Source organism: Lepisosteus oculatus, chromosome 23 (assembly GCF_040954835.1).
Source record: "Lepisosteus oculatus isolate fLepOcu1 chromosome 23, fLepOcu1.hap2, whole genome shotgun sequence".
Taxonomy (NCBI): Eukaryota; Metazoa; Chordata; class Actinopteri; order Semionotiformes; family Lepisosteidae; genus Lepisosteus; species Lepisosteus oculatus.
The window spans coordinates 1,106,356-1,128,475 of NC_090718.1; the positions used below are offsets into that span (position 1 = coordinate 1,106,356).

The 22,120-nt window shown below is 60.4% G+C and overlaps 1 protein-coding gene across 4 annotated transcripts; it reads left to right on the forward strand.

The window, feature by feature from the left end:
- Positions 1-293: 293 nt before the first annotated feature.
- leng8 (leukocyte receptor cluster (LRC) member 8) lies at positions 294-21,758 on the forward strand. 4 transcript variants are annotated; one of them, XR_011183069.1, is made up of 16 exons: positions 297-1,087; positions 1,679-1,811; positions 1,896-2,027; positions 3,469-3,543; positions 6,624-7,125; positions 7,990-8,116; positions 8,232-8,402; positions 10,361-10,615; positions 10,700-10,861; positions 11,167-11,497; positions 12,632-12,733; positions 12,815-12,883; positions 14,476-14,605; positions 15,236-15,443; positions 16,185-16,732; positions 16,836-21,758. XR_011183069.1 is itself a non-coding variant. In XM_069182521.1 (15 exons), exons 1-15 carry the CDS (start codon positions 1,047-1,049, stop codon positions 15,616-15,618), a joined length of 2,469 nt encoding a protein of 822 aa, XP_069038622.1. In that variant the 5' UTR covers positions 294-1,046; the 3' UTR covers positions 15,619-16,177. The 4 variants fall into 4 exon arrangements, 2 of the variants coding, with proteins under 2 accessions (XP_069038622.1, XP_069038621.1); XR_011183070.1 differs by having other exon boundaries at positions 16,185-16,525; positions 16,663-21,758; XM_069182521.1 differs by lacking the exons at positions 16,185-16,732; positions 16,836-21,758 and adding an exon at positions 15,588-16,177 and having other exon boundaries at positions 294-1,087.
- Positions 21,759-22,120: the final 362 nt, after the last annotated feature.

The window sequence follows — 22,120 nt, forward strand, 5'->3', positions numbered from 1 at the left end:
ACACACACACAGTCAGTACTGTACCACTCCAGCCCAGTCAAGCCCCCAGGGTGGGTAACAAGTAGGGTGAGACAGGTATGACTGCACTGGAGTCTGAGTTTATAATCAGACTCCACTGACACTGACAGAGCAGGCTGACACTCTCCAGACTGGACTGGGAGCTGGACTAGTTCTTCACTGGGATTATAATCAGACTCCACTGACACTGACAGAGCAGTCTGAGACTCTCCAGGCTAGACTGGACTGACTGGACTGGGAGCTGGACTAGTTCTTCACTGGGATAATAATCAGACTCCACTGACACTGACAGAGCAGTCTGAGACTCTCCAGGCTGGACTGGACTGACTGGACTGGGAGCTGGACTAGTTCTTCACTGGGATTATAATCAGACTCCACTGACACTGACAGAGCAGTCTGACACTCTCCAGGCTGGACTGGGAGCTGGATTAATATTAATTACCTGTTGCACAAGTGAGCTGTTTACAGCGCTCAGATCTCTTTCGCAATCGGCGCTCCTCGCGGTCTGGAGCTTCACCAGCCGCTGACGCCACGGCTCGGATTTCGTCCAATCACCGCAGACCCTTTGTGACGTGGAGGGGTTTGCCGCTCAGGTCATTGGCCCAACCGCGACCTGATTGACGGCCGTCGGGTGCAATGAACCCTCTCGCTTCCCAGGCGGGGGTGGGGCTAGTTGACTGATTGCCACCTCAGGAGGCAAATGACGCGTCTGCTTTCGCCCTCGGTAGGCGGGCCTTTCCGGGCTGGACAGGCCGGTTTTCCTCCAATGACGAGCCTCCTGCTAGGCCGTGACCGGCCGCCATTTTGTTTGCGAATCCGACTCCCCGGTGTTGTTTCTGGAAGCGTCGGTTATTTTTTTAGAATTATTTTCCTCGTTTTATGTTCGAGGGGCCGCCGTTCCCTTTCCTTTCAGCCTGTGTCTTGGAGCCGGTCTCCGGCGGAGCGACAGGGAAGCCGCCCAGAGCCGCGGCAGAGAGGCCTCGGGTCCGGGTGTTGCGGGTCGGAGGCGGGTCGGGCCCGCGGAGGAAATGGCTGCCAACTCTACCCAGACGAATCAAGCTGCCAGCTGGTGAGACTGCCGGCTTCAGCGGGTTAGGGACAGGCCTGTGGCTTGGCCGAGCTGAGAGGGGGTGCCGGTGTTTATTCTGGGGGGGATTGCGGGGTGTAAGGTCTGGTTTTCGATGCCTTTGCTGCGCTCAAGGCGTGTGTCGGGCCACCCCGTTAGTGCTCGTCAGCCGCCGTTGTTCTGGACGGACCGATACACAGACCTGGCTGTCCAGAGAGCCACGATCTGGCTATAGTAGCTGGACACAGACAGACCTGACTGTCCAGAGAGGACAGGCTCAGAGACCACAGCCTGGCCAGAGACACTGGACACAGACAGATCTGGGTGTCCAGAGAGGACAGGCTCAGAGACCACAGCCTGGCCAGAGACACTGGACACAGACAGATCTGAGTGTCCAGAGAGGACATGCTCAGAGACCACAGCCTGGCCAGAGACACTGGACACAGACAGATCTGAGTGTCCAGAGAGGACATGCTCAGAGACCAGAGCCTGGCCAGAGACACTGGACACAGACAGATCTGGGTGTCCAGAGAGGACAGGCTCAGAGACCACAGCCTGCCTCAGGCGGTCTGTGTTAACCTCTCTGTCCCTCAGGTCCTTCAGTCCTGGTTCTGAAGGCCCGGTCCATGAGAACCCGGAGTGGGAGAAGGCCCGTCAGGCTCTGGCCTCCATCAGCAAGAGCCTGGGCAGCACCAAGACCACGCAGTCCGGTCACAGCACGGCGCAGGTGAGCGGCCACTCTCGAGTCCGACCGGGCCTGGGGGGTGGGGGTCAGCGCCTGAGCTGAGGGCGGTCCGCTCTGTGTCCGCAGGCTGGGCAGTACCAGACGCCGGTGACGGACTCCGCAGCCCTGCAGCAGCAGTACTACCAGTGGTACCAGCAGAGCCAGCAGCAGTACAGTGGCTACGCCTACCCCTATGGCTACTACTACCCCATGGCCCCGGTGAGTACACACCTGCCCCCGCTGCCCCCCGGTGAGTGCACACCTGCCCCTGCAGCCCCCCGGTGAGTGCACACCTGCCCCAGCTGCCCCCCGGTGAGTACACACCTGCCCCTGCAGCCCCCCGGTGAGTGCACACCTGCCCCTGCTGCCCCCCTTGAGTGCACACCTGCCCCTGCTGCCCCCCTTGAGTGCACACCTGCCCCAGCTGTCCCCCAGTGAGTACACACCTGCCCCTGCTGCCCACCGGTGAGTACACACCTGCCCCTGCTGCCCACCGGTGAGTACACACCTGCCCCCGCTGCCCCCCTGAGTGCACACCTGCCCCTGCTGCCCCCCGGTGAGTACACACCTGCCCCTGCTGCCCCCTTGAGTGCACACCTGCCCCCGCTGCCCCCCGGTGAGTACACACCTGCCCCCGCTGCCCCCCTGAGTACACACCTGCCCCCGCTGCCCCCCTGAGTGCACACCTGCCCCCGCTGCCCCCCTTGAGTGCACACCTGCCCCCGCTGCCCCCCTGAGTGCACACCTGCCCCCGCTGCCCCCCGGTGAGTACACACCTGCCCCCGCTGCCCCCCTGAGTACACACCTGCCCCCGCTGCCCCCCGGTGAGTACACACCTGCCCCCGCTGCCCCCCTGAGTGCACACCTGCCCCCGCTGCCCCCCGGTGAGTGCACACCTGCCCCCGCTGCCCCCCGGTGAGTACACACCTGCCCCAGCTGTCCCCCGGTGAGTGCACACCTGCCCCCGCTGCCCCCCGGTGAGTGCACACCTGCCCCCGCTGCCCCCCGGTGAGTGCACACCTGCCCCCGCTGTCCCCCGGTGAGTGCACACCTGCCCCCGCTGTCCCCCGGTGAGTACACACCTGCCCCCGCTGTCCCCCGGTGAGTACACACCTGCCCCAGCTGTCCCCCGGTGAGTACACACCTGCCCCCGCTGCCCCCCGGTGAGTACACACCTGCCCCCGCTGCCCCCCTGAGTACACACCTGCCCCCGCTGCCCCCCGGTGAGTGCACACCTGCCCCAGCTGTCCCCCGGTGAGTACACACCTGCCCCATCTGCCCCCCGGTGAGTGCACACCTGCCCCCGCTGCCCCCCGGTGAGTGCACACCTGCCCCCGCAGCCCCCCGGTGAGTACACACCTGCCCCCCGGTGAGTGCAAACCTGCCCCCGCTGCCCCCCGGTGAGTACACACCTGCCCCAGCTGTCCCCCGGTGAGTACACACCTGCCCCTGCAGCCCCCCGGTGAGTGCACACCTGCCCCCGCTGCCCCCCGGTGAGTACACACCTGCCCCCGCTGCCCCCCGGTGAGTACACACCTGCCCCCGCTGCCCCCCAGTGAGTACACACCTGCCCCCGCTGCCCCCGGTGAGTGCACACCTGCCCCCGCTGCCCCCCGGTGAGTGTGCTGTGACAGTGACTCCTCTCTGTGTCTCTCCTCAGTATGGAGGCGGCTATCCCCAGGGTCAGTACGCTGTTCCAGGATCCTACCAGACACCCAGCACTCCCACGGCACAGGTAACCCAGTGTCCAGTCAGTCAGTGTCTCTGTGCTGTAGTGTCCAGTCAGTCAGTCAGTGTCTCTGTGCTGTAGTGTCCAGTCAGTCAGTCAGTGTCTCTGTGCTGTAGTGTCCAGTCAGTCAGTCAGTGTCTCTGTGCTGTAGTGTCCAGTCAGTCAGTCAGTGTCTCTGTGCTGTAGTGTCCAGTCAGTCAGTCAGTGTCTCTGTGCTGTAGTGTCCAGTCAGTCAGTCAGTGTCTCTGTGCTGTAGTGTCCAGTCAGTCAGTCAGGGTCACTGTGCTGTAGTGTCCAGTCAGTCAGTCAGTGTCTCTGTGCTGTAGTGTCCAGTCAGTCAGTCAGTGTCTCTGTGCTGTAGTGTCCAGTCAGTCAGTGTCTCTGTGCTGTAGTGTCCAGTCAGTCAGTCAGTGTCTCTGTGCTGTAGTGTCCAGTCAGTCAGTCAGTGTCTCTGTGCTGTAGTGTCCAGTCAGTCAGTCAGTGTCTCTGTGCTGTAGTGTCCAGTCAGTCAGTCAGTGTCTCTGTGCTGTAGTGTCCAGTCAGTCAGTCAGGGTCACTGTGCTGTAGTGTCCAGTCAGTCAGTCAGTGTCTCTGTGCTGTAGTGTCCAGTCAGTCAGTGTCTCTGTGCTGTAGTGTCCAGTCAGTCAGTCAGTGTCTCTGTGCTGTAGTGTCCAGTCAGTCAGTCAGTGTCTCTGTGCTGTAGTGTCCAGTCAGTCAGTCAGGGTCACTGTGCTGTAGTGTCCAGTCAGTCAGTCAGTGTCTCTGTGCTGTAGTGTCCAGTCAGTCAGTGTCTCTGTGCTGTAGTGTCCAGTCAGTCAGTCAGTGTCTCTGTGCTGTAGTGTCCAGTCAGTCAGTCAGTGTCTCTGTGCTGTAGTGTCCAGTCAGTCAGTCAGGGTCTCTGTGCTGTAGTGTCCAGTCAGTCAGTCAGTGTCTCTGTGCTGTAGTGTCCAGTCAGTCAGTCAGGGTCTCTGTGCTGTAGTGTCCAGTCAGTCAGTCAGGGTCTCTGTGCTGTAGTGTCCAGTCAGTCAGGGTCACTGTGCTGTAGTGTCCAGTCAGTCAGTCAGGGTCACTGTGCTGTAGTGTCCAGTCAGGCAGTCAGTGTCTCTGTGCTGTAGTGTCCAGTCAGTCAGTCAGGGTCACTGTGCTGTAGTGTCCAGTCAGTCAGTCAGGGTCACTGTGCTGTAGTGTCCAGTCAGGCAGTCAGTGTCTCTGTGCTGTAGTGTCCAGTCAGTCAGTCAGTGTCTCTGTGCTGTAGTGTCCAGTCAGTCAGTCAGTGTCTCTGTGCTGTAGTGTCCAGTCAGTCAGTGTCTCTGTGCTGTAGTGTGCAGTCAGTCAGTCAGGGTCACTGTGCTGTAGTGTCCAGTCAGTCAGTCAGTGTCTCTGTGCTGTAGTGTCCAGTCAGTCAGTCAGTGTCTCTGTGCTGTAGTGTCCAGTCAGTCAGTCAGTGTCTCTGTGCTGTAGTGTCCAGTCAGTCAGGGTCACTGTGCTGTAGTGTCCAGTCAGTCAGTCAGGGTCACTGTGCTGTAGTGTCCAGTCAGTCAGTCAGTGTCTCTGTGCTGTAGTGTCCAGTCAGTCAGTCAGTGTCTCTGTGCTGTAGTGTCCAGTCAGTCAGTCAGGGTCACTGTGCTGTAGTGTCCAGTCAGTCAGTCAGGGTCTCTGTGCTGTAGTGTCCAGTCAGTCAGTCAGTGTCTCTGTGCTGTAGTGTCCAGTCAGTCAGTCAGTGTCTCTGTGCTGTAGTGTCCAGTCAGTCAGTCAGTGTCTCTGTGCTGTAGTGTCCAGTCAGTCAGTGTCTCTGTGCTGTAGTGTCCAGTCAGTCAGGGTTACTGTGCTGTAGTGTCCAGTCAGTCAGTCAGTGTCTCTGTGCTGTAGTGTCCAGTCAGTCAGTCAGTGTCTCTGTGCTGTAGTGTCCAGTCAGTCAGTCAGTGTCTCTGTGCTGTAGTGTCCAGTCAGTCAGTCAGTGTCTCTGTGCTGTAGTGTCCAGTCAGTCAGTCAGTGTCTCTGTGCTGTAGTGTCCAGTCAGTCAGTCAGTGTCTCTGTGCTGTAGTGTCCAGTCAGTCAGTCAGTGTCTCTGTGCTGTAGTGTCCAGTCAGTCAGTCAGTGTCTCTGTGCTGTAGTGTCCAGTCAGTCAGTCAGGGTCTCTGTGCTGTAGTGTCCAGTCAGTCAGTCAGGGTCTCTGTGCTGTAGTGTCCAGTCAGTCAGTCAGGGTCTCTGTGCTGTAGTGTCCAGTCAGTCAGTCAGGGTCTCTGTGCTGTAGTGTCCAGTCAGTCAGTCAGGGTCTCTGTGCTGTAGTGTCCAGTCAGTCAGTCAGGGTCTCTGTGCTGTAGTGTCCAGTCAGTCAGTCAGGGTCTCTGTGCTGTAGTGTCCAGTCAGTCAGTGTCTCTGTGCTGTAGTGTCCAGTCAGTCAGTCAGGGTCACTGTGCTGTAGTGTCCAGTCAGTCAGTCAGGGTCACTGTGCTGTAGTGTCCAGTCAGTCAGTCAGTGTCTCTGTGCTGTAGTGTCCAGTCAGTCAGTCAGTGTCTCTGTGCTGTAGTGTCCAGTCAGTCAGTCAGGGTCACTGTGCTGTAGTGTCCAGTCAGTCAGTCAGTCAGGGTCACTGTGCTGTAGTGTCCAGTCAGTCAGTCAGTCAGTGTCACTGTGCTGTAGTGTCCAGTCAGTCAGTCAGTGTCACTGTGCTGTAGTGTCCAGTCAGTCAGTCAGTCAGTGTCACTGTGCTGTAGTGTCCAGTCAGTCAGTCAGTCAGTGTCACTGTGCTGTAGTGTCCAGTCAGTCAGTCAGTCAGTGTCACTGTGCTGTAGTGTCCAGTCAGTCAGTCAGTGTCACTGTGCTGTAGTGTCCAGTCAGTCAGTCAGGGTCACTGTGCTGTAGTGTCCAGTCAGTCAGTCAGGGTCACTGTGCTGTAGTGTCCAGTCAGTCAGTCAGGGTCACTGTGCTGTAGTGTCCAGTCAGTCAGTCAGTGTCTCTGTGCTGTAGTGTCCAGTCAGTCAGTCAGTGTCTCTGTGCTGTAGTGTCCAGTCAGTCAGTCAGGGTCTCTGTGCTGTAGTGTCCAGTTGGTCAGTGTGTATTAACTCTTTTTCCTCTGTCTCCAGGCCTCGTCCATGTCTGGGATGGAAGACTCCTCCTCGTCTTCCTCCTCCTACCCCAATCAATCCCAGCCATCTACCCCTACTGCCCCCCAGCCCCCCCCGCAGAGCCCCGGGGCATCCGAGCAGCCTCCCCCCCCTCCCCCTCCGCCTCTGCCCCCGCCTCCGAATGCCCAGTACCCCCCTCCTCCCTCCCAGGGGCCTGGGGGCGCCAGCGGGAGTGGGGGCGCGGTGGGCGGGTATCAGGGGGGCCCCTATTCTGCGGGGCAGAATATGGGTTACCAAGGGAACGAGGGCAGTAACGGCGGCCAGATGCGGGGGTATCAGAACAGCCACGGTCAGGGGCAGTGCCGCCCGGCCTATGGGCAGGGCAACATGGGGGGGTACCAGGGCAGTTATGGGCAGAACAACCCCCCCTTGCAGGCACCCCAGTACGCAGGAGGGGCAGGAGAGGCAGGAAACAAGAAGGGCAACAAGCCAGGGCAGCAGCTGTGGCACCGTATGAAACGTGAGTCTGTCCAGTGTGTCCAGTCAGTGTCTCTGTGCTGTGTGTCCAGTCAGTTAGTGTCTCTGTGCTGTAGTGTCCAGTCATTCAGTCAGTGTCTCTGTGCTGTAGTGTCCAGTCAGTCAGTCAGTGTCCCTGTGCTGTAGTGTCCAGTCAGTCAGTGTCTCTGTGCTGTAGTGTCCAGTCAGTCAGTGTCTCTGTGCTGTAGTGTCCAGTCAGTCAGTCAGTGTCTCTGTGCTGTAGTGTCCAGTCAGTCAGTCAGTGTCTCTGTGCTGTAGTGTCCAGTCAGTCAGTCAGGGTCTCTGTGCTGTAGTGTCCAGTCAGTCAGTCAGGGTCTCTGTGCTGTAGTGTCCAGTCAGTCAGTCAGTGTCCCTGTGCTGTAGTGTCCAGTCAGTCAGTCAGTGTCCCTGTGCTGTAGTGTCCAGTCAGTCAGTCAGTGTCCCTGTGCTGTAGTGTCCAGTCAGTCAGTCAGTGTCCCTGTGCTGTAGTGTCCAGTCAGTCAGTCAGTGTCCCTGTGCTGTAGTGTCCAGTCAGTCAGTGTCTCTGTGCTGTAGTGTCCAGTCAGTCAGTGTCTCTGTGCTGTAGTGTCCAGTCAGTCAGTCAGTGTCTCTGTGCTGTAGTGTCCAGTCAGTCAGTCAGTGTCTCTGTGCTGTAGTGTCCAGTCAGTCAGTCAGTCAGTGTCTCTGTGCTGTAGTGTCCAGTCAGTCAGTCAGTCAGTGTCTCTGTGCTGTAGTGTCCAGTCAGTCAGTCAGTGTCTCTGTGCTGTAGTGTCCAGTCAGTCAGTCAGGGTCACTGTGCTGTAGTGTCCAGTCAGTCAGTGTCTCTGTGCTGTATTGACTCTTGCATTTCCTTCACACTGTTTCACAGAGGCTCCAGGCACTGGGGCGGTGAAGTTCAATCTTCCCAAGCGTCCCTATGTCATGGCCAACCAGAGCTTCCTGTCAGGAGAGCAGAACAGCGTGCTGGCTAACCAGTCTGTGACGTCGCAGAGCCGGTAAGGACAGGGGGCACGAGTTCTGGTCATTTCTCTCTGTCCGCGCCCCGGGAGGGGCCTGTTGTAGGAAGCTGGCCTGTCCTCGCTCTCAGCCCCAGGCGGTCTGTCCCCCCAGGCCGCAGGACTGGCCCCAGGCCATGAAGGAGTACGTGCAGCGCTGCTTCACGGCCTGCGAGTCGGAGGAGGACAAGGACCGCACGGAGAAGGTGCTGAAGGAGGTGCTGCAGGGCCGCCTGCAGGACGGCACGGCCTACACCATCGACTGGAGCCACGAGCCGCTGCCAGAGTGAGTCTCTCCCCTCACCCCACACCCCGCCAGAGTGAGTCTCTCCCCTCACCCTCACCCCACACCCCGCCAGAGTGAGTCTCTCCCCTCACCCCCACCCCCCACCAGAGTGAGTCTCTCCCCTCACCCCCACCCCTCACCCCGCCAGAGTGAGTCTCTCCCCTCACACCCACCCCTCACCCCGCCAGAGTGAGTCTCTCCCCTCACACCCACCCCTCACCCCGCCAGAGTGAGTCTCTCCCCTCACACCCACCCCCCACCCCGCCAGAGTGAGTCTCTCCCCTCACCCCTCACCCCACCAGAGTGAGTCTCTCCCCTCACCCCACACCCCACCCCGCCAGAGTGAGTCTCTCCCTCACCCCTCACCCCACCAGAGTGAGTCTCTCCCCTCACCCCACACCCCACCCTGCCAGAGTGAGTCTCTCCCCTCACACCCACCCCCCACCCCGCCAGAGTGAGTCTCTCCCCTCACCCCACACCCCGCCAGAGTGAGTCTCTCCCTCACCCCACCAGAGTGAGTCTCTCCCTCACCCCTCACCCCCCACCAAAGTGAGTCTCTCCCCTCACCCCACACCCCGCCAGAGTGAGTCTCTCCCCTCACACCCACCCCTCACCCCGCCAGAGTGAGTCTCTCCCCTCACACCCACCCCCCACCCTGCCAGAGTGAGTCTCTCCCCTCACACCCACCCCTCACCCCGCCAGAGTGAGTCTCTCCCCTCACCCCACACCCCGCCAGAGTGAGTCTCTCCCCTCACCCTCACCCCTCACCCTGCCAGAGTGAGTCTCTCCCCTCACACCCACCCCCCACCCCGCCAGAGTGAGTCTCTCCCCTCTCCCCTCACCCCGCCAGAGTGAGTCTCTCCCCTCACACCCACCCCTCACCCCGCCAGAGTGAGTCTCTCCCCTCACACCCACCCCTCACCCCGCCAGAGTGAGTCTCTCCCCTCACCCCTCACCCCCCACCCTGCCAGAGTGAGTCTCACCCTCACCCCCCACCCTGCCAGAGTGAGTCTCTCCCACACCCCCCACCCCGCCAGAGTGAGTCTCTCCCCTCACACCCACCCCCCACCCCGCCAGAGTGAGTCTCTCCCCTCACCCCACACCCCGCCAGAGTGAGTCTCTCCCTCACCCCACCAGAGTGAGTCTCTCCCTCACCCCTCACCCCGCCAGAGTGAGTCTCTCCCCTCACCCCACACCCCGCCAGAGTGAGTCTCTCCCCTCACACCCACCCCTCACCCCGCCAGAGTGAGTCTCTCCCCTCACACCCACCCCTCACCCCGCCAGAGTGAGTCTCTCCCCTCACACCCACCCCCCACCCTGCCAGAGTGAGTCTCTCCCCTCACACCCACCCCTCACCCCGCCAGAGTGAGTCTCTCCCCTCACCCCACACCCCGCCAGAGTGAGTCTCTCCCCTCACCCTCACCCCTCACCCTGCCAGAGTGAGTCTCTCCCCTCACACCCACCCCCCACCCCGCCAGAGTGAGTCTCTCCCCTCTCCCCTCACCCCGCCAGAGTGAGTCTCTCCCCTCACACCCACCCCTCACCCCGCCAGAGTGAGTCTCTCCCCTCACACCCACCCCTCACCCCGCCAGAGTGAGTCTCTCCCCTCACCCCTCACCCCCCACCCTGCCAGAGTGAGTCTCACCCTCACCCCCCACCCTGCCAGAGTGAGTCTCTCCCACACCCCCCACCCCGCCAGAGTGAGTCTCTCCCCTCACACCCACCCCACACCCCGCCAGAGTGAGTCTCTCCCCTCACCCCACACCCCGCCAGAGTGAGTCTCACCCTCACCCCCCACCCTGCCAGAGTGAGTCTCTCCCTCACCCCCCACCCTTCCAGAGTGAGAGTCCCTGAGCTCTGTACGCGCCCTGTGAGATGCGTTGCTGTGGAGACGCTGATGCTGCAGCTCGCGGTCAGAGGACCTGGGTGAGCCCCTCTCTCCCCTCTCTCCCCGCCAGGCTGAAACCCAAGCCGTCGCGCTGGGAGGCGGTCCCCCAGAGGGGCTCGGAGCCGATTGGCCGCGGAGGGGCGGGGGGCGGGGCCGGGCGGGGCCGCGGGGGCGGGGCTCGGCTGGGCAACTACCGGAACGTGTTCTCCAGCCAGAGGAGCCCTTCCTCCAGCTCCTCCTCCTCGACCTCCCGCTCCCGGTCCCCCTCCCCCCATCGCCACGGCAACCAGAGGCACCGGGACCGAGGGCAGAGGCACCACAGGAGGTAAGAGGAGCAGTGGGGCTCGGGGGGGGTCGCCCCAGATCTGTCTGGAGTTTTTCACCTTCTCTCTCCGCCACCCCCCCGCAGTGACTCGGGCTCCCAGTCGGACAGCAGCATCTCCAGCGACCTCCGGCCCCAGATCTCCCGCCGGAACCAGAAGGGGGGCCGGGGCAGAGGCGCAGACCGAGAGCGGGGCAGGGGAGGAGAGAGGGGGCGAGGCCGGGGCGGGCGAGCCAACCGGGGGCGCAGGTGAGGGCGGGGAGATCGTGCCGGGGGGCGGGGGGGCTGTCCGCGCGGAGCGGGCGTGTTCTGGTCAAGCGTCGCTCACACCAGAGAAAAGCGGCCCTGGTGTGATTGCGAGTGAGCCTGCGTGTCTGTGTGCGAGTGAGCCTGCGTGTCTGTGTGCGAGTGAGCCTGCGTGTCTGTGTGCGAGTGTGCGAGTCTGCCTGCCCTGCGATGGACTGGCGTCCTGCCCCGTTCCCGAGCCGGCGCCGGCGCTGGCCCTGGCCCTGCCGGTCTTGCCGACGCTGTGCTCTCGCTGGCTGTCCGGGCAGGAACGCGGACGAGCCGGGCGCGGCCGGCCCCCAGAAGCGGCGCAAGGCGGCGGGCGGCGCGGGGCTGGACTTCGAGGACCCGCAGCGCGAGGCGAAGAAGCAGAGCCGGGCGGCGCGCTTCAACACGGGGGCGGCGGCGGGCGGCGCGGTCAAGAAGCTGCGCACCGAGCCGCTGGTCCTCAACATCGGCGCCTCCAGCGCCCTGGCGGCGCCCTCTGCCGACGGGCTGAGCTGGGAGGACTGCACCATCGTGGGCACCTGCCAGGACATCACCAAGACCTACCTGAGGCTCACCTGCGCCCCAGACCCCGCCACCGTCCGGCCCGTGGCTGTGAGTCCCTGATTAACTCACGCTCCCTCTGGGGCTGACTCGTTCACCCTCTCGCTGACTCGTTCACCCTCTCACTGACTCGTTCACCCTCTCGCTGCTTCTCACCCTCACTGACTCGTTCACCCTCTCACTGACTCGTTCACCCTCTCACTGACTCGTTCACCCTCTCACTGACTCGTTCACCCTCTCACTGCTTCTCACCCTCACTGACTCGTTCACCCTCTCACTGACTCGTTCACCCTCTCACTGACTCGTTCACCTTACTGCTTCTCACCCTCACTGACTCGTTCACCCTCTCACTGCTTCTCACCCTCACTGACTCGTTCACCCTCTCACTGCTTCTCACCCTCACTGACTCGTTCACCCTCTCACTGACTCGTTCACCCTCACTGACTCGTTCACCCTCTCACTGCTTCTCACCCTCACTGACTCATTCACTCTCACTGACTCTCACCCTCACTGACTCATTCACCCTCTCACTGACTCATTCACCCTCTCACTGCTTCTCACTCTCACTGACTCATTCACCCTCTCACTGACTCGTTCACCCTCTCACTGACTCGTTCACCCTCTCACTGACTCGTTCACCCTCTCACTGCTTCTCACCCTCACTGACTCGTTCACCCTCACTGACTCATTCACCCTCTCACTGCTTCTCACCCTCACTGACTCATTCACCCTCTCACTGCTACTCACCCTCACTGACTCATTCACCCTCTCACTGACTCATTCACCCTCTCACTGACTCATTCACTCTCTCACTGCTTCACTCACTCTCACTGCTTCACCCTCTCAGACTCATTCACTCTCACTGCTTCACCCTCTCAGACTCATTCACTCTCACTGCTTCTCACCCTCTCACTGCTTCTCACCCTCTCACTGCTTCTCACCCTCTCACTGACTCATTCACCCTCTCACTACTTCTCACCCTCTCACTGACTCATTCACTCTCACCGCTTCTCACCCTCTCACTGACTCACCCTCTCGCTCTCTCTCACCGATTCTCACCCTCTCACTGACTCACCCTCTCGCTCTCTCTCACCGATTCTCACCCTCTCACTCTCACTGATTCTCACCCTCTCACTGATTCTCACCCTCTCACTGATTCTCACCCTCTCTCTCGCTCTCTCTCAGGTGCTGAAGAAATCTCTCCTGGCTGTGAAAGCTCACTGGAAGACCAACCAGGACTACCCATACGCCTGTGAGCAGATGAAGTCGATACGACAGGACCTCACAGTGAGTGCCGCACTCCTCTGTCACTCCCTCACTCTCTGTACGGCAGGGCTCACAATGTGCTCTCTCACTCTCTCTCTGCAGGTTCAGGGAGTGCGCACGGACTTCACGGTGGAGGTGTACGAGACCCATGCACGCATCGCTCTGGAGAAGGTCAGTGTCCCTTCCTCTGAGTGTGTGTCGATGTGTGGGCGCGTCAGCGTCCGTGAGCGTGCGTCTGAGTGTGTGTCGATGTGTGGGCACGTCAGCGTCCGTGAGCGTGCGTCTGAGTGTGTGTCGATGTGTGGGCGCGTCAGCGTCCGTGAGCGTGCGTCTGAGTGTGTGTCGATGTGTGGGCGCGTCAGCGTCCGTGAGCGTGCGTCTGAGTGTGTGTCGATGTGTGGGCGCGTCAGCGCCCGTGAGCGTGCGTCTGAGTGTGTGTCGATGTGTGGGCGCGTCAGCGCCCGTGAGCGTGCGTCTGAGTGTGTGTCGATGTGTGGGCGCGTCAGCGTCCGTGAGCGTGCGTCTGAGTGTGTGTCGATGTGTGGGCGCGTCAGCGTCCGTGAGCGTGCGTCTGAGTGTGTGTCGATGTGTGGGCGCGTCAGCGTCCGTGAGCGTGCGTCTGAGTGTGTGTCGATGTGTGGGCGCGTCAGCGTCCGTGAGCGTGCGTCTGAGTGTGTGTCGATGTGTGGGCGCGTCAGCGTCCGTGAGCGTGCGTCTGAGTGTGTGTCGATGTGTGGGCACGTCAGCGTCCGTGAGTGTGTGTCTGAGTGTGTGTCTGAGTGTGTGTCTGAGTGTGTGTCTGAGTGTGTGTCGATGTGTGGGCGCGTCAGCGTCCGTGAGCGTGCGTCTGAGTGTGTGTCGCTGTGTGGGCGCGTCAGCGTCCGTGAGCGTGCGTCTGAGTGTGTGTCGATGTGTGGGCACGTCAGCGTCCGTGAGCGTGCGTCTGAGTGTGTGTCGATGTGTGGGCACGTCAGCGTCCGTGAGTGTGTGTCTGAGTGTGTGTCTGAGTGTGTGTCTGAGTGTGTGTCTGAGTGTGTGTCTGAGTGTGTGTCGATGTGTGGGCGCGTCAGCGTCCGTGAGCGTGTGTCTGAGTGTGCGTCGCTGTGTGTGTCGATGTGTGGGCACGTCAGCGTCCGTGAGCGTGTGTCTGAGTGTGCGTCGCTGTGTGTGTCGATGTGTGGGCACGTCAGCGTGTGTGAGCGTGCGTCTGAGTGTGTGTCGATGTGTGGGCGCGTCAGCGTCTGTGAGCGTGCGTCTGAGTGTGTGTCGATGTGTGGGCGCGTCAGCGTCCGTGAGCGTGCGTCTGAGTGTGTGTCGATGTGTGGGCGCGTCAGCGTCCGTGAGCGTGCGTCTGAGTGTGTGTCGATGTGTGGGCGCGTCAGCGTCCGTGAGCGTGCGTCTGAGTGTGTGTCGATGTGTGGGCGCGTCAGCGTCCGTGAGCGTGCGTCTGAGTGTGTGTCGATGTGTGGGCGCGTCAGCGTCCGTGAGCGTGCGTCTGAGTGTGTGTCGATGTGTGGGCGCGTCAGCGTCCGTGAGCGTGCGTCTGAGTGTGTGTCGATGTGTGGGCGCGTCAGCGTCCGTGAGCGTGTGTCTGAGTGTGCGTCGCTGTGTGTCTGTGTGGTCAGCGTGTCGGTGAGTGTCTGGGTGGTCGGCGTGTCAGTGGTCAGGGTGTATTAGTGAGTGTGTGGTCAGCGTGTCAGTGGTCAGGGTGGGCCAGTGTTCGTGTCCGCGAGTGCGTACTCACAGCGCCCTCCTCCCTGCAGGGTGACCACGAGGAGTTCAACCAGTGCCAGACCCAGCTGAAGGCCCTGTACAAGGACTGCCCCTCCGGCAACGTGGGCGAATTCACTGCCTACCGCCTGCTCTACTACATCTTCACCAAGAACTCCGGAGGTGCGTCTCCGCCAGTTACCCAGAATCCAGAATGATATTTGTACACGTTCAGTCGTGATAGAATAACAGAAAGCAGTCTCCTGAGGAGTAGCACTTCATAGCACTTTAGACAGCGGCTCCAGTTTTATCCAGGTTAACCAGTATTTGCTCAACCTTTCTGTCTACTTTGAGAGAAAGTGCTTTCTTTTTTCGGGTGGGACAGTGGTTAGGATTGCTGTCTCGCAGCACTGGGGTGCCCAGTTCTTGGGGTGTTTCTGTAGGGTCTGGTTTCCTCCATGTGCTCCAGTCCAGAGGCATGCTGGGACGTTAAGTGGCTTCTGAAAAAAACAGGCCCTGGTGTGAGTGTGTCCACCCTGTGAGGGACTGGCGTCCTGTCCAGGGTGTACCCTGCCTTACGTCCATTGCTTGCTGGGATAGACTCCGACTCCCCCACGACCCCGAACTGGATCAGGCAGTTACAAGAAGGATGGATATTAGCCTCTTCATAAATTAAACCTCATCCACGGCATCGGTCCAGAGCTCGGATGTCGGAGGTCGATAGTCGCAATGTAATCGGAGACGGTTCTTGCCGTCGAAGGTGGGTCAGGTATCGCGCAGCGTGGGGTCACCCCTGTTCTCTCATGTGCTCAGACCTGACCACAGAGCTGGCCTTCCTGACCCCTGACCTCCGCGTGGACACGTGTGTGAGCCACGCCCTCTCCCTGCGCACTGCCTGGGCGCTGGGCAACTACCGCCGCTTCTTCCTGCTGTACCGCGACGCTCCGCGCATGGGCTCCTACCTCATCGACAAGTTCCTGGACCGGGAGAGGAGGGGCGCGCTCCGGGCCATGATGAAAACGTATGTGCCGATCGGCGTCTGTGACAGAAGTGTGCAAGTACAGCAAGGCTGTGCGCTGTATAGATATTGATCTCTCCCCCAACCCAGAAACCGTCGTTCACTCCCCAGTGGGTTAATTCACTCTCTCTCCCCTCTGGGTCTGAGGTACCGGCCCTCAGTCCCAGTGGGTTATTAACTCTATCTCTCTCCTGTCTCTCAGGTACCGGCCCTCAGTCCCAGTGGGTTATTAACTCTATCTCTCTCCTGTCTCTCAGGTACCGGCCCTCAGTCCCAGTGGGTTATTAACTCTCTGTCCTCTGTCTCTCAGGTACCGGCCCTCAGTCCCAGTGGGTTATTAACTCTATCTCTCTCCTGTCTCTCAGGTACCGGCCCTCAGTCCCAGTGGGTTATTAACTCTCTCTCCTCTGTCTCTCAGGTACCGGCCCTCAGTCCCAGTGGGTTATTAACTCTATCTCTCTCTCCTGTCTCTCAGGTACCGGCCCTCAGTCCCAGTGGGTTATTAACTCTCTGTCCTCTGTCTCTCAGGTACCGGCCCTCAGTCCCAGTGGGTTATTAACTCTATCTCTCTCCTGTCTCTCAGGTACCGGCCCTCAGTCCCAGTGGGTTATTAACTCTCTGTCCTCTGTCTCTCAGGTACCGGCCCTCAGTCCCAGTGGGTTATTAACTCTCTGTCCTCTGTCTCTCAGGTACTGGCCCTCAGTCCCAGTGGGTTATTAACTCTATCTCTCTCCTGTCTCTCAGGTACCGGCCCTCAGTTCCAGTAGACTACGTCCAGTCAGTGTTGTCCTTCTCCTCGGTTGAGGACTGTCGCTCCTTCCTGACGGCTCTCAACATCTCCTTCCTGCCGGGAGACCCGAGCAAGATCGACTGCAAGGCCAGCGCCTCGACCATGGCTGCCGCATCCTGACACAGCGAGACAGGATCGCTGCCCGGCGCCGGCAGAGAGAGACGAGACGGGCTGTTTCCAAGGGCACACTGACAGACACTGGCAGAGAGAGACAGGCTGTTGTCAAGGGCACACTGACAGACACTGGCAGAGGGACAGACAGGCAATAACCAGATACTGGCAGAGAGACAGACAGGCTGTAACCACAGACTCACTGACAGAGAGAGACAGGCTGTAATCGTATACTGCAGACAGACAGGCTGTAACCACAGGCTCGCTGACGGAGAGACAGACAGGCTGTAACCACAGGCTCGCTGACGGAGAGACAGACAGGCTGTAACCACAGACTCGCTGACGGAGAGACAGACAGGCTGTAACCACAGACTCGCTGACAGAGAGACAGGCTGTAACCACAGACTCGCTGACAGACAGACAGACAGGCTGTAACCACAGACTCGCTGACAAAGAGACAGGCTGTAACCACAGACTCGCTGACGGAGAGGCAGACAGGCTGTAACCACAGACTCGCTGACAGAGAGACAGACAGGCTGTAACCACAGACTCGCTGACGGAGAGGCAGACAGGCTATAACCACAGACTCGCTGACAGAGAGAGAGACAGGCTGTAACCACAGGCTCGCTGACGGAGAGACAGACAGGCTGTAACCACAGGCTCGCTGACGGAGAGACAGACAGGCTGTAACCACAGACTCGCTTACGGAGAGAGAGACAGACAGGCTGTAACCACAGACTCGCTGACAGAGAGACAGACAGGCTGTAACCACAGACTCGCTGACAGAGAGACAGACAGGCTGTAACCACAGACTCGCTGACAGAGAGACAGACAGGCTGTAACCACAGGCTCGCTGACAGAGAGACAGGCTGTAACCACAGACTCGCTGACGGAGAGACAGACAGGCTGTAACCACAGACTCGCTGACGGAGAGACAGACAGGCTGTAACCACAGACTCGCTGACGGAGAGACAGACAGGCTGTAACCACAGACTCGCTGACGGAGAGACAGAGACAGACGGGCCCTCGGAGAGATGGGTATGCTGACAGATGGAGACAGAGACACGGGAGCACGCCGATGCAGGGAGGGCATGTGGACCAGGCCAGTGCAGGTGTGTGGCCCCACACAGGCGCTCCAGGAAGCCCTGCGGGCCTGGCCCCGCGGCCCCGCGGCCCTCACGGTGCCTGTCCTCAGCAGACACGCAGTGCGGGCCGCCCCCCCTCGAGACAGCGGCCAGCAGGGACCGGAGGACTGGTGCCTGTCCACCGCAGGCGCTGCAGACAGGCCCGCCCGCCCAGCTCTCGGCGGCAGCCGCATCACTTCCTGTCCCCTGGCGCCTGCTGCCTTCTGCAGACAGACAGCTGGACGCAGGAAGGACTCTTGCGCACACTCAGGCTGTGCCACAGTGTTTTATATGACCTTGTACATAGGTGTATAGTCATGTATATAGAGAGAGTTTATACCTTTGCACACAGTTTGGGTACAGCAGCGTCCTCTTCGCCCTGCAGGAGGTCTGAGCTAACAGATTATTCTATTTTTGTCTTTCCCTAAGCTTGCAGCTGCCCTACGAAGACATCTGTGTAAAAGTAGTAGGAAAAAAAAAAAGAGGAAAAAGATCCGTTGAGAATCAGCCACTCTGCAAACGGCCGCTGTCCAGCTCCTCATCCTCACCGCCCCCCACCCCCCCCCCACGGAGGGCTAACTCTCGCTCCGGCGTCCCCATTCCTTCTCAAAAGACTTTGTCTTCGCCGTGCCGCCGAAGGCCTGCTGCCCGCCCGGTTTGTATGTGATGGAGCCCCGCCACGCCCAAGATGGCCGCCGCCGCGCGGCACCAGGTGGGGGAGAGCGAGCGAGAGGAGAGGTCTTGTCTCTTGCAGCTTGGCCACCCCGGCTGTGGCCACGCCAAGCTTTTGACTGAAGGGTGGGAGGGGCGCTCGTTGGCGGCGCAGCCACGAGGTCATTTCCCCCACCCCCACGAGAGAGGAGAGCACGCCAGCGGCCGCCAGGAAATGGGAGCCGCAGCTGGTCCGCGTCGACAGCGCGCCGTCGACAGGTTTGGGAAAAAGTTCTCTTGTAGCTTTGCCGCGGCTAACGTGACTGTGAGGGGCGAGAAGCCTGCCTGCCTGGCCCCGCGGGGCGCGGCGGGCGCCACGCCCAAAATGGCCGCCCAGCTCCGCCACCTCGGGGGGGTCGGGGGCTGGCCGAGCCCGCCGTGCCGGAAGGATGAAGAGCTCCACCACCGGTCCTCTGGCGGGAGAGGGTGGGGGTGCGGCTCTTGGGTGCCACACCCCAAATGGCCGTGGTCCTCGCCCGTCGGTGTCTTGTGCCACATCCAAAATGGCCGTGGTCCTTGCCCGTCGGTGTCTTGTGCCACACCCAAAATGGCCGTGGTCCTCACCCGTCGGTGTCTTGTGCCACACCCAAAATGGCTGGTAAGGAAGGGACTGGTGCTCCGGCTGAGAGGAAGCAAGCCGGCAAGTTAGCAGTGAGAGCGAATTCCTGTCAGTATGCGGTTCTTCTCTTTTTATTGCAGATTGTTAGGTTTTTTAAATTTTTTTTATTTTTTTCTCCCTGTGTAAGTTTTCTACCCTGGTCGCTTGCCCTCCTCCTCCTCCTCCTCCTCCTCCCTCCTCCCCTGCGCTCCTGCGCCCCAGTTCTCCAGCGTCCCCGGCTTGTGCATGATCCCCAGCACCCTGGCTCAAGCGCTCTCGCCGTTCGCCCGTTGCTCTTTCTCGGCTTGGTTTTTTTGTTTTGTTTCCCCCAGTGCATGCTCTCCGCGGGGCGAGGATCGGGCATGTGGGCCCCGGCAGCGCTGGAGCGGCAACATCTGCTTTGCCCTTTTCCGCCAGTAGAGACGCCCGTCGCTTGAGTTTGTCCTGTTCGTTCCTGACCAGGATGGGTGTTTCAGCTCCGTACCCTTGTGGGGCGGGTTCACCCTTGCGGGGGCGGGTTTATCCTCATGGGGGTGGGTTTACTCTCGTAGTGGCAGTTTCACCCTCATGGGGGCAGGTTTATCCTCGTAGGGGCAGGTTTACTCTCGTAGGGGCGGGTTTACTCTCGTAGGGGCGGGTTTACTCTCGTAGGGGCGGGTTTACTCTCGTAGGGCCTGGTTCACCCTTGTTGGGGCGGGTTTACTATCGTAGGGGCGGGTTCACCCTTGTGGGGACGGGTTCACCCTTGTGGGGACGGGTTCTCAGGCAGTGATTGAGCAGTGGGATTCACACAGGAAGCTTCCCCTGTCCTGGGGGAGGTGGGGGTAGGTTCAGGGGGGTGGGACAGGAGTGGCTCTGCAGGGGGCAGTGTAAACCGCCCCTCTGCCCTGCTCTGCCAGCCAGAGCCTTTTCTCCCAGTGAGGCCCGAGCGCTGGAGGTGTGAGGGGGAGTGCTGCCTGTATTCCCCCCTTCCTGCCCCGTCTCCCCTCTCTCTCTGCCTCCTGTTTCCCCTCCCCCTCCCCCTCCCGGGCCGTGACGGGAAGACGGGGCTCTGGTGTCGGCGCGGGGCCGTGGGCCGGGCGGCGCCAGCGTCGGGGCCCGAGTGCGTCGGTGCGGTGTGTGTGTGTGTGCGTGTGTGTGTCAGAGCGAGAGGACGAGGCGTGGCGCTGGAGGGGTCCTTCTGTCTGTCCGCCCGGGTCTGCGCCCTCGGGGGGGGGGTGTCGGGGGAGCAAGGGGAGGCCGGCGGGGGGTTCGAGTTCGAGTCGTGAGCTGCCCGGCCCCGGGGTCCCCGGGGTCCCCTCTCCGCGCTGCGAGCCGCCGCAGGGCCGCGGTCAGCGGTGTGGGCGTCCAGCGACAGCAGGGCCAGGCGTAGAGCCACTCGGCACTGCAGACAGGACACAGCGGTCAGTCTGTGAGTAGAGCTGGTCAGTCAGACAGGAGGCAGCGGTCAGTCTGTGTAGAGCTGGTCAGTCAGACAGGAGGCAGCGGTCAGTCTGTGTAGAGCTGGTCAGTCAGACAGGAGGCAGCGGTCAGTCTGTGTAGAGCTGGTCAGTCAGACAGGACACAGCGGTCAGTCTGTGAGTAGAGCTGGTCAGTCTGTGAGTAGAGCTGGTCAGTCTGTGTAGAGCTGGTCAGTCAGACAGGACACAGCAGTCAGTCTGTGAGTAGAGCTGGTCAGTCTGTGAGTAGAGCTGGTCAGTCAGACAGGAGGCAGCGGTCAGTCTGTGTAGAGCTGGTCAGTCAGACAGGAGGCAGCGGTCAGTCTGTGTAGAGCTGGTCAGTCAGACAGGACACAGCGGTCAGTCTGTGAGTAGAGCTGGTCAGTCTGTGAGTAGAGCTGGTCAGTCTGTGTAGAGCTGGTCAGTCAGACAGGACACAGCAGTCAGTCTGTGAGTAGAGCTGGTCAGTCTGTGAGTAGATCTGGTCAGTCAGACTGGAGGCAGCGGTCAGTCTGTGAGTAGAGCTGGTCAGTCTGTGAGTAGAGCTGGTCAGTCTGTGAGTAGAGCTGGTCAGTCTGTGTAGAGCTGGTCAGTCAGACTGGAGGCAGCGGTCAGTCTGTGAGTAGATCTGGTCAGTCTGTGAGTAGATCTGGTCAGTCTGTGTAGAGCTGGTCAGTCAGACAGGACACAGCGGTCAGTCTGTGAGTAGAGCTGGTCAGTCAGACTGGAGGCAGCGGTCAGTCTGTGTAGAGCTGGTCAGTCTGTGAGTAGATCTGGTCAGTCTGTGTAGAGCTGGTCAGTCAGACAGGACACAGCGGTCAGTCTGTGAGTAGAGCTGGTCAGTCAGTGTAGAGCCGGTCAGTCAGACAGGACACAGCGGTCAGTCTGTGAGTAGAGCTGGTCAGTCAGACAGGACACAGCGGTCAGTCAGTGTAGAGCCGGTCAGTCAGACAGAGGGCTGACCTCGCCAGGGACAGTGGGTGAGGGCTCTCTCACAGCCCCCTGCTGGCCCGCTGGTCCAGGGCTCGCTCACGCTGCAGCAGCGCGGAGACGGGCCCCTCGGGACCCCCCGCGCACGCTCGGCGCCCGCTTCCTCAAGCCCCACCCAGGCCGGGCCGCGTGCCTCGCTGGGGTTCGGCCCGGTGCGGGCGCTGACCGTGTCCGGCAGGGGTGTGTGTGTGTGAGTGTGTGTGTGTGACCGACCCGCGGCGCCGCCCCTGGGCTGTGTCCCACTCTCCCCCCTGCGGGGTCACACCTGTCCGCGCCTCGCTGCCCCCTCTCCCCTCCCCTCCCCTCTCCTCCTCCCCCCTCCGGGGTCGAGAGCGTCTGCCCCTCTCTCGGCTGTATCGAGACTGTGTCCTGTGTTTTTAATTTCTCCGTTTCTCTTGCAGCTCGTAAATGACATGTCGATCGTATTGTGACTCGCACCCGTCTCTCTCATATGAATTGTTTTTGTAAAATGTACCGCTCACTTCTCTGTAAATACTCTACATCTGTATATGTAAGTATTATTTTTCATAAATACAATAAAAGTTTTGAAGAGCAGGATTTGTATGTGTACTTTCAGGAAGAACTCCAGTCCAGTCCAGCCTGGAGAGTCTCAGACTGCTCTGTCAGTGTCAGTGGAGTCTGATTATAATCCCAGTGAAGAACTAGTCCAGCTCCCAGTCCAGTCAGTCCAGTCCAGCCTGGAGAGTCTCAGACTGCTCTGTCAGTGTCAGTGGAGTCTGATTATAATCCCAGTGAAGAACTAGTCCAGCTCCCAGTCCAGTCAGTCCAGTCCAGCCTGGAGAGTGTCAGACTGCTCTGTCAGTGGCAGTGACTCTGATTATTATCCCAGTGAAGAACTAGTCCAGCTCCCAGTCCAGTCAGTCCAGTCCAGCCTGGAGAGTCTCAAACTGCTCTGT